Source organism: Eulemur rufifrons, chromosome 2 (assembly GCF_041146395.1).
Source record: "Eulemur rufifrons isolate Redbay chromosome 2, OSU_ERuf_1, whole genome shotgun sequence".
Classification (NCBI taxonomy): Eukaryota; Metazoa; Chordata; class Mammalia; order Primates; family Lemuridae; genus Eulemur; species Eulemur rufifrons.
Window position 1 is genome coordinate 28,440,434 of NC_090984.1, and position 17,115 is coordinate 28,457,548.

The 17,115-nt window shown below is 46.4% G+C and overlaps 1 protein-coding gene across 5 annotated transcripts in view; it reads right to left on the bottom strand.

Moving 5' to 3' along the window:
• Positions 1-17,115, bottom strand: part of IQCH (IQ motif containing H) — a 198,145-nt gene that overhangs the window by 16,423 nt on the left and 164,607 nt on the right. For 3 of the 5 annotated variants that reach the window (XM_069458514.1, XM_069458506.1, XM_069458522.1), the window contains one exon: positions 10,208-10,378. In XM_069458514.1, coding sequence (XP_069314615.1) covers positions 10,208-10,378 — 171 coding nt within the window. Of the gene's footprint in view, positions 1-1,012; positions 1,136-10,207; positions 10,379-17,115 lie in introns of all 5 variants that reach the window. The other 2 variants (XM_069458489.1, XM_069458498.1) reach the window with 1 other exon arrangement.

Sequence of the window (17,115 nt, forward strand, 5' to 3'; positions counted from 1 at the left end):
TGCCCAGGCAAGTCTCAAACTCCTGGCTTTAAGTAATCCTGCCTCAGCCTCCCACATAGCTAGGACTGCAGGCACATGCCACTCTACCAGTGGAACTAATGTCCTTATAAAAGAGACACCAGAGATCTCTCTGTATCATGTGAGGACACGGCAAGAAGGCAGCCAACTATAAGCCAGGAAGTGGGCCCCTACCAGCAACCAAATTGCCAGTACCTTGATCTTGGACTTCCCAGCCTCCAGAACTGTGAGAAATAAATTTCTGTTTTTTAAGCCACTTCATCTGTGCTATTTTGTTATGGCAGCCTCAGCAGACTAAGACAGAGGATATTCATTGTTAAGCAGCTAGGGTAGGGTCAGGAAACTTAGGGCATGCTTCAGGTTTAAGAGATGGTCCCCAAATGCCTCCTAAGTCTGGTGAGCTGTATGGCTTTTGCTTTACCAAGGGGAGTGTGCAAGTTTGGCCGAACTTCCCAGGACTAACTCCTGCCCTCTGTGGAGCTGCCTTTCTGCCCTTCCCCCAGCAGTACTCGGCTCTCTTCTAAATGCATGTCCCACCAATATTTAAAGAATATCTGAGGCCGGGCGCGGTGGCTCACGCCTGTAATCCTAGCACTCTGGGAGGCCGAGGCAGGTGGATCGCTCGAGGTCAGGAGTTCGAGACCAGCCTGAGCAAGAGCGAGACCCCGTCTCTACTAAAAATAGAAAGAAATTATATGGACAACTAAAATATATATATACAAAAAATTAGCCGGGCATGGTGGCGCATGCCTGTAGTCCCAGCTACTCGGGAGGCTGAGGCAGTAGGATCGCTTAAGCCCAGGAGTTTGAGGTTGCTGTGAGCTAGACTGACGCCACGGCACTCACTCTAGCCCGGGCAACAGAATGAGACTCTGTCTCAAAAAAAAAAAAAAAAAAAAGAATATCTGAAGGGGGACCAAATACTCACTACCTAGATCACTCACAGGCGATCCAGGGCTTTGGTCTAGCCCTGGTCAACTGTAACCCTTCATACCTCAAGGTCATAGCCGATGCCATGGGCCCTGCATATCTGGAGGAAAACGTAGTGGAAAACTACCGAGAGATTGTCGTGCCTCAGCTGGGTGGTCATCACGGCATAGCGACTGGTTGCCAGCGTCTGGAAAAGAGCACAGCTGAAGGTTAGGCTCTTAAACACGTACTTAAATAAGCTTTTAATTTTAGAATAGTTGTAGATTGACAGGAAATTGCAAAGATAATTCAGAGAGTTTCTATATCCCAACACCCACTTCTCCTATTGCTAACATCTCACATTGCTGTGGCACGATTGTCACAACTAAGGAACCAAATTGCTACATTACAGTCAATGTAAGTCCATACTTTATTTGGATTTCATTGGTTTTTCCCTAATTCTCTCTCTCTCTCTTTTTTTGTTTAGGATCCCATCCAAGACATTTAGTTGTCATATATTCTCAGGTTTCTCTGGGCTGTGCCAGTTTCTCAGACTTTCCCTGTTTTTGATGATCCTAACAGTTTGAGGGGTACTGGTCAGGTATTTTGTAAACTGTCTCTCAGTTTCGGTTTGTCCGATGTTTTCCTCGTGATTAGAATCATGTGTTTCTGCGGCCGGGCGCGGTGGCTCACGCCTGTAATCCTAGCACTCTGGGAGGCCGAGGTGGGCGGATCGTTTGAGCTCAGGAGTTCGAGACCAGCCTGAGCAAGAGCGAGACCCCATCTCTACTAAAAATAGAAAGAAATTATATGGACAGCTAAAAATATATATAGAAAAAATTAGCCGGGCATGGTGGTGCATGCCTGTAGTCCCAGCTACTCGGGAGGCTGAGACAGGAGGATCGCTTGAGCTCAGGAGTTTGAGGTTGCTGTGAGCTAGGCTAACGCCACGGCACTCACTCTAGCCGGGGCAACAGAGTGAGACTCTGTCTCAAAAATAAATAAATAAATAAATAAATAGAATCATGTGTTTCTGAGAAAAGAACACAGAGCCATTTTCCTCATCTTGTATCACGGGAACCTGCCATCAACACGACTTATCCCTGACGATGTAACTTTTATCACCTGGCTATGGTAGTTTTTGCTACTTTAGCAAAAACTTTACCAGGTTCTTCACAGTACAGATAAATACCCTTTGGAAGCACAGCAGTGAGAGTAGCCTACCTCCTTGGGGTGGCCAGTGTTAGAAGTTTGATACTAACTGCTTTCTTTGTTTAGGAAACTGCTACTTATCTTGTTTGCCTGTCACTGGGAGCCCTCCCAAAGAGACTGGTTCTAGCAGGCCCAAAGCGTTTTGATTATATACTTCCTAAAAGCATTTAAAATTTAATACGTACAAAATAAGATATTAGATCTTGGCAGTTTTGTAGCATGTTCTGTGATATTTGCTTTTGATAATCAGCTGTGTTTCTCGTTGGAAAGCCGGAAGTGTGGAGAACTGCATATGGGGCCCTGAGCAACCTTAGGGCATGGAAGGTGAAGGTGCCTGGCCCAACTCTTGAACTTTGGGGACCCTCAGGTGCTGGGCAGCCAGACATCTGGGCTAGCGCGGTGACTTGAAACAGGAGTAGGAAAAGGAGGTACTGCTGGTCTCGCGCTGGCCATAGGGATCCTAAGTGACCTGACATTCATTAGGCCTCAGGCCTCTCTCGACCTCTGAGATGACACAGAGGGATGGGGCCGAGTGCCCTGCAGAGAACGGACATCCTCTCCTCTCCTGCCGTGCTCTCGCCATACCAAAGCACACACTCAGATTTCATGGTTACTTTTTGTGACATGCTTCCCCCACATGTGGTGTCTTTTCCTTCAATATTCACATCAAGGACCGTATCTGAGGGTCATGTCACCAGAGCCACTACTCAAGGCTACTCTTCCCACGTGTGAGCAGAGTCCACGTCTACGGGAGTGTCAGACGCCCACAGGCCGAGGCCTCTTGCGTGTGTGCCTCCATTCGTATCGCCCCATGTGTAGTCACTGGGATTTTTTTTTTCTCTTAACAAAAGAAAATGTGTTTGACCCTCACATGCTTCACAACTGTACTTGACCATCCTGATCTGTCATAAGTTGTTCCCCTGGCCGTGTCCCTTCCATCCCTGGGAGTTTCTTGGGGGCAGGCACTGTTTGGTTTCTGAATCTCAAGGCTGGGCATGACGGTAGCACGGAACAGGTGCTCAGAGCTTACCGAATGGATAAAAGAATGAATACATGATACAGATTAGGCGGACAGCACTTCCCTCTGACTTAAGAAACTCTTCAAAGGATGTCATGCAAGAGACTGCCAGTCGATAAGTGCTTTGGGGCAGAAGCAGGTTATTTAGGCACAGAGGACAGTCCTACCGTCCCTAGAGAAGGACAACTCAGGGCAATCACCCCAGGCCTTGGCCCTTGGAGGACAGTGTGGCCCTGCGGAACCAAGCAGGAATAATCGGTGAGGTAACAAGAACTGGCTAAGAGAAGTTCGAGCTCAGCGGGTTAGTCAGTCTGGAAGGGCACGGCCACCAGGCCTGCTCGCCCTGCCATGCCAGGCTGGCCACGCTCCTGCCTGTGCAATGAAGGCCCAGAAGCCTGAGCTTTTGCACATGGAAGTGAACTGTAAATACTCTGGAATTCCATTGTGGTTATTGAGCATGTAATTGCATGGTAATTGCCATGAATTCACAAGATAATTCCAAGGTTATTTTTGTCTTCCAAACTTGTCTTATGCTGCCATAGTATATTAACAAGCAAAACCAAGATCAGGCCCCAGTCGGCAAGAGAGGCAGGCGGGCAGGCATCTGGTGGCAGGATCAGCTCAACGCTGTGTCTTGGCTCCAAAGCACAGCAGAAGAGCTCACTGCGTTACTGGACAAGTAAGGACAGGCCACCCTGACGTTTAGTCCTATCTGTGGATGCAGACTGAAATTCCCCCTCTCCCCAGACCTGGGATGGTGACTCATAAAGAATCTGAAAGAAGAACCAGGATAATTGGTTTGTCTCCCAGCTGCCTCTGCTTTTCCATAACCGTACTAGTCTACACCTTTATTGCCTGGAGAGCAGGTGAGGATGCAAGCAGAATTCTATAGTGGAGAGGTTGTATGGAGTCAGAAAGACTGAGGTTCAAAACCTGACAAGGCCACTTACTATATGCGTGATCTTGTGTATATCATTTAACTTTTCTGACTTTTTTTTTTTTTTTTTTTTTGGTAGTGATGGGGTCTCACTATGTTGCCCAGGCTGGTTTCAAACTCCTGGCCTCAAGCAATCCTCCTGACTCAGTCTTGCAAAGTGCTGGGATTACAGGCGTGAGTCACTGTGTGCAGCCCTTCTCTGACTTCTGGTGATTAAATAAGCACCTAGTACAGTGCCTGATACATAGTAGCTACTATTTTTGTTGTTGTTCTATTTTCGTTGCTATTCGTTTGAAAGGAATTTGGACCTACAGTAAACGTAATTTCCCAGGCTGTTCCTTCCCTGTCCCTGTCTCCTGGGATTCTGAGCCGTATTGTCGGATTGTTTGCTTTTCCCAAACCTAGGTTGGTCAATGTCATTCTCCTTCTCAGAAATCTTCAGTGTCTTCTTCTTGCCTTCCGGATGAAATCCAGACCCCGGCATGGTGGGCAGACCCTCCGAACCTGCTCAATGCACCACTCCCACCACTTCTCCTGCTCCCCTCTTCCCAGATGCTCCGCTTCAGCCCGACTGGTTCACTGCCTTCTGCTGAGAGACCACGGGCTCTCTCCAGGCTCTGTCCTGTTTGCTGAGGGAGCTCTCCCCATCCTTGCCACTTGGTGACTGCGCTAGACCTTAAGGCAGGACCAAGTTCTATATTCTCAGTAAAGTGTCCCCTGTCCCTGCCAGTCCACAGTCGTTTCTCCAAAGAACGCCAGCAGCAGGTTGAGGGTCTGTCACTCAATATGGTTCATGGTATAAATGACATGACATTTTCCATACTCTTTGTTATTTATTTGAAAATCTGTGCCATCTAGGAAACCTGTACTATATCTGCTTATATTTCTTTTTTAAAATCCACAACTCCTCCATGACCATCCCACCCATTCAGTGCTACCGAGTCTTGGCCGAGCTCAGAGCGGATGAGAAGCCAATGGATAATGGCAATATACCTGGAAACAACCTCATCACAGGAGAAATGAATCCCCCTTTGGAAAAATGGTTTCTTCTATGGCCTCAGCAAGAGGCTTCTTCAGGAATGAGCTTCAGCTCCACTCTGGGGCCGGATCATCAACTCTCAGCCACTGAAGGGCAGGTTGGGTAGCCCAGGGATTAAACACACCGGCGGAGGTTAAATCCTGGCAGCACCACTTGCTTGCCTAGTGACCTGTAACAAGTTGCTTAACATCTCTTAACCTCAGTCTTCTTCTCTAAAAATGAACATAATACCACTTGCCTAATATATTGGACTGTAAAAAGATTGATGTAAAGCACTTAGCGAAGTACCTGGGGTGGAGTAAAGGCTCCACACGTTTTGGATGTTATTATCATATTAATACATGAATTATGGTTATCCGCTCACCTGTGTACTTTGATAAACCTGGAGCTCTTTGATAATCAGCCTTTTTTGTTTGTTTGTTTGTTTTGAGGCAGAGTCTTGCTCTGTTGCCCTGGCTAGAGTGCAGTGGCATCATCATAGCTCACAGCAACCTCAGAGTCCTGAGCTCAAGCGATCCTCCTGCCTCAGCCTCCCAAGTAACCAGGCCACTGTGCCCAGTTAATTTTTTCTATTAATATTTTTAGCAGAGATGGGGTCTTGCTCTTGCTCAGGCTGGTCTTGAACTCTTGACCTCAAATGATCCTCCTGCCCTGGCCTCCCAGAGTGCTAGGATTATAGGTGTGAGCCACCATGCCCAGCCTCATTCTCTTTAATTTTTAGGTAATGGTTGGTGAGGACCTTTTACAACAATATTACCTCTTTCTAAAAGATTCTGCAAGAAAAAGACCTTTTAAGGGAAGGCTTAAAAGGTTCACTGCCTTCTGCTGAGAGACCACGGGCTCTCTCCAGGCTCTGTCCCATTTGCTGAGGGAGCTCTCCCCATCATTGCCGCTTGGTGACTGCGCTAGACCTTAAGGCAGGACCAAGTTCTATATTCTCAGTAAAGTGTCCCCTGTCCCTGCCAGTATAGAGGGATGGGCCCTTCCTGTGTCCCCTCATAGGAGATGTCCCTTCCTTCAGCCCTCCATAACCCAAGAGGTTGCCTGGGCCAGCCTTGGTACAGAGGCCCTTTCTATTTATTTATTTATTTAGACAGAGTCTCGCTCTGTTGACTGGGCTAGAGTGCCGTGGCTTCAGCCTAGCTCACAGCAACCTCAACCTTCTGGGCTCAAGTGATCCTCCTGCCTCAGCCTCTCGAGTAGCTGAGACTAAACGCATGTGCCACCATGCCTGGCTAATTTTTTTTTTTTCTATTTTAGTTGCCCAGCTAATTTCTTTCTATTTTTAATAGACATGGGGTCTCACTCTTGCTGAGGCTGGTCTTGAACTCCTGACCTCAAGCAATCCTCCTGCCTTGGCCTCCCTGAGTGCTAGGATTACAGGCATGAGCCACACCCGGCCAGAACCCCTTTCCATAGGCCCCATAAGATTAACTCTCTCAAGAGACCTTGGGGATCATTTCGCCCTCCCTTTATTTTACAAACGAGGACAATGGCACTAGAGAGATCAGAATTCGGGATCTCTCTTGATGTCCCAGACCAGTGCTCTTCACTACCAGTTCCCACCGGTCACATTTGGAATGTGTGGGAGTTTCAGAGGTTAGCCTTTTCTAGCAAAACAGGAGAAAAAATAAAAGACAAAAGATTATTGGTGGAAGTCTAGTCTTATTAAACTACCTTTCTAAATCACAATCTAACAAGAATGCTTCGAGCCAAATAAAGGAAGCTTGAAATACTCCTTTTCACTGGAGAATATAATTTTATTTCAGCCACAATTTAAATTGATTTAGTTCTGAGCGCCAGCACTTGAAGTGTGGAGCATATTCTATTTTCGCCATGATACTTGTTTTGACAGTGATGCATTTCAGTTGACATAGTTGAAATCCTTATGTAATAAATCTCTGCCTGAAAATTAATCATGTTTATAATATTCTGAGAATTAATAACACCCATTGCTCAAATCATTAACTTAAAAAAGGAGCTTCCAAAATCTGTCCTCAGCAGTAAGGGACCACAAATAAATGAATGTTTGATAAAATAATCCAAGTAGCAGTTTAACAAGCGTAAACTTGAATGTGGCTGCAATAACACAGAACTATTGTTTAAGGGTTGGCAGAGGCTGATGAGGTTCTTATTTCAGTTACGAAGCAGGCATCTACATGCATAATGAACTGCTCTCTGAATTATTAATGTGTTGCTTATTTAGCCTCATCTGTCTAGAAGATAATGTATCCTAACTCTAATGAGTGATTGGTTTTGTACATAATTACAGTAGCAGCAGTCGCGGGGAAATGTGCGCCTTCAAAGAAGGAGTTCTAAAAATAAAGTCATCACATAAACTCCGTTGTTGTTGCATTCTATCAAAATCAAACCCGGAGCATTTGAGAATTTGTAATAAATTACAGGAGACAGAATCATTATTAACATCATAATTTAACACAAAAGGTTTTACTTAATCATTCATTACAGATCATGTTCTGTTAAAATGCGAATAAATGAGTTGGGTTGTTTTAAGATGTTTGCAAAGATGTTCCCTTTCGGCCACTCACCAGCCATGGTGTGGAGGGGCCAGAAAGAAAGAGGAAGAGTGAAAACCGACGGAAAAGGGAACGATTTATGCCAATTCTGACAGAATATTAATTACAAGTGAAAAAATTGTTAGGTGATTCCTTCTCATTTCTAAAACATGCACATCTGGGATTTTTCAGACCTTGTTTATACCTTTAAGTGGTTATTTAGGGAGGTCACTGGATCAGAAGCCCAATGACCTGGTCTAAACGGCTCTAAGTGACAATTCTGCCACCTGTTTCTGATAGGGACAACAGCTCCTCTGACAGTCCAGGAAAGATTTTGCTTTTCCCTCATATAGCGTGCTATTAAAGGAACAGGCCCAAACCGGCAGGGTTTCATAGGTATCAGTGCGGATACGCTCTCATTCTCATTGTGGTTCTGTGTGTTTCCTTTTTCTTCAGTCTTCAAACGGGGGCTGTCAACTGACTGATCGTAAACCTGACGGCTTAACAGTCTGTTCACACTTGTTCAGGATCCCTCAGTTTGCTTAGGAATTGTACTGTGTGTGTGCCTGTGTACGTGCTTCTTTTTAAAAGACAGGCTATCGTGCGTGTACATGTGCAAGGGAGGTGTGCACACGCAAGCACATGGGCACCAGGGTGAAACATCCATGCATATCTTTCTAAAAGCAAAAGCACTTTCGGTTTATCCTGACATCAGAAAACCTGCATAGCTTTTCTTCAGTGACGGAAGAGACATTTGCCTTATTGAAGATCATAACGCCTCCCTTTTGTGTGTGTGCAGCTCCTAAAAGTGTTTAAGACTCTTGATCACAGGAGAACTCCCATATTGTCTAGCCTGGAGCTAGGAACGAAACCTATAGCAACATGGGAAAATGGGAGAGTGCTTCTAATTTAAAGTACAACTTCTGTTTACGGCCTTCGGAAACAACATACTTAAATGCAGCAAATTGTCTTTGGAAGTCTTGTGTTGAAAACCACCTCAGCTTCCAGCCTCCTTTTAGAAACGGCATGGAGTTAGGCTCCCTGGCCTGAAGGGCTCAAGTCTGACTGCTGTCTCTCCTTCTAACTTTGAACTTAGGGTCCCGCAGGTCTCTTTGGGGAAGATGGAGCCCATAGGTGGGGTCAGACCTGGGAGTTCTCAGCAAAGTCCTGGGACCTCATTAAAAGAGGTCTGTTCTCCCCAGTCCAACTCTGCTTCTGTTCTTAATAAGCTACAAGATCAAGAGGATGCCTGTGAGCAAGGTCTTTGCTAGCACCTCACTAGACAGGTGGATGAGAAGGAGGGGAAGGAGGAGCCCCCCAAGACATCAGGCACCCTCTCTCTAGCGTGACCGTGGATACCCTGGGCAGAGTCAAACAAAGGTTCTTTAGATCCCAGAGGCATCTCCTGGACCCAAAGGGGTTCCGCAGAGAGGCAGGAGACACTGCTCTGAAAAGGTTTCTCTGGGACACCAGTGTGGGGTCCTATGAGCCGCTGGAGTTCCTCTTTCAACTGTGTGACATATTCGGATTTCAAGCAGAGCTTCATTTGCAAAAAGGGTGTGAATCCCACTGTTGTAGGAGAAGGCAGAAGAAACCCTCTGGCAGCTGTCGGAGCAGTTGTGGCCAGAAAGTCCCCAAACTCTCTTACACTGAGGGCCATCTGGTCCTCCTGATCTTTGCTCTCTTGCCCCACGACAAACTTAACCTGCTGGGCCAAGCACCCACTGTTCCCACGGAGATCTGCCCTTTGTTGCGCAGGGTGCCGAGGTTGGCACACCTCTCCCCCAGCCCTGGGACCCTGTCCCCAGCCACCCCCCGTGGGGCTAGTGAGGACAAGGGGGGCTGCGGCAGTGGGAAGAGGCAGATCGTGAGGGGCTCACAACCAAGCAGGAAGTGGGGTTTTCCTGAAGGTTGCAGGAGTCTTCAAAATCATAGGTAGGGAAGCAACATGCTCAGACCTGCTTCTGCCCTTGCCACCCTGACTGCAGTGTCTGTGTAGGCTGAGGGGAGAGGCGGAGGCAGGGAGCTCGGTGAAGGGTACTATAATCCTACTGTCAGGTGGTGAGAGCCGGAACTAAGGCGGGGGGGGTCTTCATGGAGAGGGAGGGGGGTCGGGTTGAGGTGTTTTAGCAGGTAGACTCAACGTGACTTAGTTGCTGTATAGATGTGGCGCTTGGGGCTACCTTAGCAGCCTCTGGCCTGCTCTGCCAAGAGGAAGGACAGGAAGAAGAAAGATGACGAATGCAGTTTTGGGCAGCTGGCTCCTGAGGACTGCAAGCAGAGAAGTTCTGGTAATGGAGGCAGTGGGTACAGACGCACACATACCCAGGGGAACAGAAGAGAACCCCACGCTCTGTCACACGTGTGCACGCTGCCTTCTCTTTTTGGAATGTCCTGCCCCCTTTCCTCTGACCAATGCATTCACATTCCTGGAACCCATTTCAGACAGGTCCAGTGACTTGCCTGAAACTCTTTCTTCCTTCTCTACTCAAAGAGCCTGGCAGATAGACAGAGCCCCGCTGAACGCCGAGAACAATCGGGAAGCATCTGTTGCTTACCGGCATTGAGAGACACTTAATGGAGTTTGTTTTCTTCCCTTTCTTTGGAACAAAGCGGGGCACTTCGAGGGTGCCCAAACTGCAGTCCAGATGGCCGTTGGTCAGGTATAAGAGGAGTTGAGTCAGGGCCAGCTGGTCGCTATAGGCGAAGGTAAGGCCCGTTGCCCACACCTGATTAAAACAGAAACCGAAAAAGTCAGTGTGAGACCAGCAAACAGTAGAGAACTCCCCCAGCTCCTCCGAGCCAGACTGAACCACATGAGACCACACAAAACAGTGACCATGTGGCTCAACGGAGTAGATGCTTTTCCTTCTCTTTCTACATCAGTCAGCGGAGGGGTGGAGTCTTATTCTAGTTGGAAGATTCAAGGTTCTTGTGGGAGGTTACAGAAATACCTGGCCAAGACAATCTAATGGAGATGCTGAGTCCCCAAAAGCTCATGTTGGCTTTGGTGTTTCTGCCCAGAGCCTGCCATTTCTAAGGTAGGTGGTGCAAGGTTTTCTACTGAGAAAATGAGCCCAGACAGAAGCTTCAGAGGGTGGGGAACTAAAGTGGAACAGAAAGAGGAAAAACATGAGTAAATATGAGTAAGGGGCAGTTTGCTGTGATTTTAGAGAAAGCAGTGACACCCTCTCTGTGAATGTTAATACGAAACTTAAGGGAAACTTAGGGCTGGTCTGTAAGTCTTAGCTCTACCATCATTTTATCATGAAAGTGCAGGGTATTCTTATTTTACTACCTTACAGCGTCATAGTATTCTCAATTGTCAACAGGTAATAACACCTTATCCTAGCTGTATCACAGGATTATTGGAAGAATACTATGATGCAACTAAAATGCTTTGAAAAATAGACATCATAGTTATAAGTTAATGTCAACTACTAGAGAGCTAAGTTATGTCCATTAATTCTTCTGACAGATATTTACTGAGCATCTACTATGTGCTAAACTGGCAATGACAAAGTAAGTCATGTGCTACTTCTTCCCTCTCTTATGGCAAAGCAACCTTAATTGCCCATGTCATTCCCTATCCCTCTGCTGAATCCAGAAGCACGCCCAGAATCCCTCTCAGTCCAACATTCAAGAAATATCATTGTGTTAGTCACTGGAGAGTTAAAAGTAAATGGGTGCAGGTCCTGCCATCAAGGAAGTGAAGACCAGGTACATACATATTCAATTAAACAATACAATGTGATATGCGATATAGCATGTGATGTCAGCATGAACAAGGTACCACTAAAGCAGAAAGAAAGGACAGACTGGGTTTGCCTAGTGAAGTCAGGGCTGCATTATGAAGGTGACATTTGAGCTTCAAACAAGTGATAAAAACACTAGGCTGCCATGTATCAAGTACCTACAGTGTGCCAGGTGCTTCAGAAACATCTCAGATCTTTATAATAACCTATAAAATAACAGTTCCATGTTACAGATGAAGAAACAGAGGTTCAGGGAGGTACCCAAGTCCACAGAGCTAGGAAGTAGTGGTGCCGGGATTTGAATCCAATTCTGCCTGGCTCTTCCCATTCCCTGCTGGAGGAGATGGCAGTGATCCTGACCCAGCCAATCCTTGCCCTGTACCAATTCTCCAGTCAAATTAGAAGCTAAAGTTGTGGAGGATCAGAACATGTTCTTGTTTAATATAATCCATGCCATGGAAATGTCTTGTGGAGAAAACATGAAGTATTATATTTATGGAATATGCTGCAATTAGCAGTAATGCATTTTCACTGTAGGAAGTTGGAAACTAACACATTTTCATGAAGACTTGATTAAACAGTTTTTCCTCTTACAAGGCCTCCACGTGCCCCACTCTCCAACTCTGTGTGTTAAAATACATAATACATCTGCTCTAGAGTGGACTCTTCTCAAACCAGAACTAGCAGTGAGTGACTTGAGTAAGCATTGAATGTAAATGGCATCATTATAAGGATATTAAGAGGTCAAACTGTCAAGGCCCCTTGCTAAACTGAAGCTAATTTCAGGAGTCATATTCGCACAGTAATGCTCTTTTATAATAGCGAATAAATCACATTTGCAACAATTCTTAAAAAACTAACTGCCAAGTATCTGTTGCAGTTGTAAACATCCTATTTGTCAACTTAAATATTTCCTGCTGCATGGCATAAAATGTAAATCAGATGGGGACAGCTACTTTCCCTTAATGTGAGAAAGTGAACTTGCTGTTCTTGCATGTCAGGCATTTTGTTTCAGAGCTTCTATTTTAATGCTTTGGTGTCCTTGATCAAAGGGAAACATATATAAGACACATCGTTAATATTTATGTTAATAGCATTAAGGCTTTGGTGAAAAGGATTTTAATGGGAAGGCAGCACAGTGTAGGAGAAAGGGTGAGGAGCGAGGAGTTAAAGAGCCTACATGTAGCCCTCACAGTGTGAACTTGAAGGAGTTGCTTAAGCTCTCTCAATGTCAGTATCCTTAAGTGTCAAAGAAGCAAAGGCAATACCCACTACACAGGGTTTTGAAAATAAAATAAATGCACATTAAATTGCCTTATAAACTGTAAAGTTCAATACAAACATTACTTATGATTACCAAACAGTTCCTTTAAGAGGAGTAGATTCTTAGGAGACACATCATCATTTATCTATGTTAGCTATTAGATCACCCTATTTAATAACTGTTTTCCCCTATGTAATCCTTGTGTTCAACACAATTCAGTCCAGTGGGTAGTTAGGTTTGGACACGGTTGGTATTACTGTATCTCCATTTTACTGGTGAGGATACTGAGATCAGAAAGAGGCCTCATGGTTTGCCTAAGATCACAGAGCATAGAACAGTCTTTCTGGAGCCAAAACACTTTTGCTTTCCCAGGCTGCCCTAACCCCTCAGCTCACAAAGGAAATAGGACAAATTTTGTTAAGTCTTTTCCTCAACAGCAGGCTTGCCTGATTTGCTCGGATAATTGTTCTGTTCTCCATCTGGTTTTTCCATTGAAGACACTGCCTGAGGCATGCTTGTTTTGTGTACAGGGGTTCCTGCCTCCACCTCTAGACTGTCAGCCCTTTAGGGGAAGCTGCCAAGTCTTTGTCTTTCTGAAGCATCCAGTGTCTGGGGCAGGGGTGCAGTGGAGCGCATTTGCAATTGCAATGTTGTGAACTCTGCAACTTTTAGGGAATGGGATCCAAGTGAGTCTCTGCAGCAAATATTCATTGGCCACTTCTTCTGCGCCAGCCCAATGCTTTCACACATCTCTCATTTAGTCCTATTCTTGATTTGTTAAATTTAGAACCTACTCTCTCTCAGCACTGGGTACCCCTGTCCCAATTTAGATGAGCGATGACGGTGGCCTGTACAAACGCACTGTGAGTGAGCCTGGATTTTAAAATGTTTAGGTGGTGGCTTTAACATGACTTGCTTATGATGACATAATGACTGGCTTGACAGGTTAATTGATTAGATTCGTGGGTTAGGGAAAAACATCACTGAAGGTGAGGGCTGGAAAGACCCCTAAAAATCACCTAATACAATCAGTTTACTTTATAAACGGAGCAACTCCGGCATGGAAAGCAAAGTGGCCTGCCCCAGGTTGCAGAGCCAGGCGTCACAACTGCGTGCCGAGAACCCGAGGAGTCTCAGCTCCCAGCCAGAAATCACTTGTTGCTAGCTGTTTGACTGAGTGCTGCTATTCAAACATAATTTCTTAAAAATGGCTAGAATGCTAGACAGATTTACAGCAAGGCCTTAAGCGCACAAGTAATACAAAAATAGTCATCTCAGCGTTACTTATGTTATTGAAAAAAATGCAGCTGTCCAACATTTTGGCATTGGTTAATAAGATTATGACATCCAAGTGATGGGACAGTTTGGTGTTAGAATTAGAGATGGCGTTTGCGAATGACTTTTCATGATTTGGGAAGATGAACAATACAGGGAGAGGAGCACAGAAAGTTAGCTATATAAGCAATGTGACTTCAGCTTTGCAAAAATAATATACTTAGAAAGGACTAGGCGAGAATATAACAAAATGTTAACAGTCAATGTTAGTATTAGTGGCATTATGATAACTGCAATTATATACAGACTTTCCCGTGTATTCTAGATCTGCACCGTCGAATACGGTTGCCACTAGCCACACGTGGCTATTGAGCACTTGAAACGTGGCTGGCTCAAACATACACACCAGATTCTGAAGACTGAGGATGTAAAAAAGAATGCAAACTAGCTCATAAATAATATTTTATCCTGACAACATGCTGAAATGGTAATATTTTGGTTATGCTGAGTTAAATAAAAGATACCATTAAAATTATGTCTATTTTTTAACTTTAAAAAAAGGAGGCTACTAGAGAATTAAACATTACGCATGTGATTTCCATTTATGGCTTGAATTCTATTTCTGTTGGGTTGGTAGCAAAGAAGTCCGCTGCAACTTCAGCAAGGAGGTAGGACCAGTGTGGGGGTGGGAGGGGAGAAGGGCTGCCAAGGTCCCAGCTCTCCACGGCCCTGAGCGCTACCGCAGCTGCATCCCGAGGCCTGGGCACATGAGAACCCGTGGGCAGGGAGGGGGTCAGGCAGAGGCCAGCCCGCCCAGAAGTGCTCCGTTCCCAGGTTCTGTGCCACAGCTTTGGGATGACAATGTAACCACGTGCTTCTGTGTGGGGAGGGGTGGGAGAGAGGCCTGATCTTGAGCCCTTTTTGCCTGAGGTGTTCCAGGCAGATGGAGGCCGCCTGCTCACCCCTGCTGCTTCTACCTCTTCCTGGTGACAGGCGGGATGAATGGGTGGCAGAGCACACACACACGTGGGCAGATGTGCTCAGGCCCTCCATCCTGTGGCCGTCCACAAGTGCAAACACAGTTCCGCAGCAAAGAGTTGGTCTTGCCTCTTGCCAGTGTTCTCTTAGGGGCCTCAGGGCAGGTATGGGACGGAGAGACTGATTTATAGATCGAATAACATTCATTGAAGAATCAGAATTTCAGAGCTTTAAGAATCCACAGATGTTCTGCAGACTCATCCCATAGTTTTCTTGTCATCTTCTTGGCCTTTGCTTTTTGTAAGGAGAAGAACCAGAGATTCCAGATAGGATAAATGACTTGCTAAAGGCCCCAGCTTTCCATATCAGGGTTTCAGACAAATATCTGCGACCCACAGCAAGTGGACCTCTCTGGGCCACTTTCCTCAATTACTCACTGGGGATAACAGTCTGGGTGGACCTTCCCCTTGTGGCCCCAAGATGTATCTATAAGGTCAGCCGGGAATTGTGAAGACTTCCCACATCATGAGGAATTTTTAAAAAGAGACATGCAGCCCTGAGAATTCGCCCCCAACAGAGATAGCATCAGGCCTTCAGAGCAAACTGTGACGCATGACCCGTCCTCCTCAGCAGCCCAGCTGGCTGAGGGATGTGTGATTCTCTTCCCTGCCCATGTTCATGTCTTCCTTCACAGCCCTAGTCCGACAGAAAATCCACCAGTGGACGACTTGATTCTTTCTAGAGCAAGACCAAGCCCTCAGTCAGACCCATGGGTCCCCACAGCTATGGCTGACCTGTGGACGCCAGGACATCTGCCCAGCTCCTCTGGCCTCTGGGGAATGCAGCCCCAGGAAGGCCAAGGTTCCTTCTGTCCTCACTGGTTTGGCGAGGTACAGTGCCAAGGGCTCATGTCCTACCGACAACCGTGGGGGCCGGGAATTCACTTGGAGGCATTGAGCAGGCAAGGGACATGACCTGACTTATGTTACTCTGGGTGCAGTGAGGAGAAGAGACCATGAGGGGCCGGGATGGAAACTGGGAGTCCAGTTAGGAAGACAGTGCAGTAACCTGGGTGGGAGACAGCAGTAACTGGGCCAGTATGGTAAGAGTGGGGGGTGGGAGAAGTGGTTGTATTCCAAAGACTTTTCAAAAGTAGAACACAAAGGCCTTACTGATGGATTGGATGTGGGGTGTGAGAAAAAGAGAGGCGTTAAGGATTGTCCAAGACTTCTTTTTTTTTTTTTTTTTTTTGAGACAGAGTCTCACTTTGTTGCCCAGGCTAGAGTGAGTGCCGTGGCGTCAGCCTAGCTCACAGCAACCTCAAACTCCTGGGCTCAAGCGATCCTCCTGCCTCAGCCTCCCGAGTAGCTGGGACTACAGGCATGTGCCACTATGCCCGGCTAATTTTTTTTTCTATATATATATTTTTAGTTGTCCATATAATTTCTTTCTATTTTTAGTAGAGACGGGGTCTCGCTCTTGCTCAGGCTGGTCTCGAACTCCTGACCTTGAGCGATCCACCCGCCTCGGCCTCCCAGAGTGCTAGGATTACAGGCGTGAGCCATCGCGCCCGGTCTTGTCCAAGACTTCTGCTCTGAAGAAAATAGAAGGTTGGAGTTACTGTTTCCCGAGGAGGAACAGTTTGGAGGGTAAAATCAAGATTTCAGGTTTGGGCGTGTTAAGTTTGCGATGCCTTGGTTGAAGGATGCTCCAGAGGGCGGGTGGAAATCTCAGGTGCCTTTTCTCCTTTCTCGGCTGTGAAATCAGGAGCACGCGCTTGGCTGGGCTGCAGGGATAAGACAGAATCAGTCCCTGGGCGGGAGGCATCCTTTGCTCTGCTCTCACTTTTGGGCCCGGGGCTCAAGGCTCTCCTTGGCTGGAGAGAGGTAAAGTCTACAGGACCTGAGGACTTCCCTAGGGGACACAGGCAGAAGCAGGTCACCCTGCTTCGCACCATGTTTAGACCAAGATGAAATAAGTTGAAAAGAAGGGCAGCTTGGCAGGGGGAAAAGAAATGACAGCACCTTGAAGGTAATGAGATTGGAGAGGACAGTGGCTTCCTGGGAATGGAAAGTGCACTGGACCAGAGTTCCAGGACCTCGCTGGGAGCCAGCCTGGCCACCACTGCCTGTGTGGTCTCAGCCAACTTTCTTCTCCTCTCTGGGCTTGTTTCCTTGTCTGTTAACACAGGCCT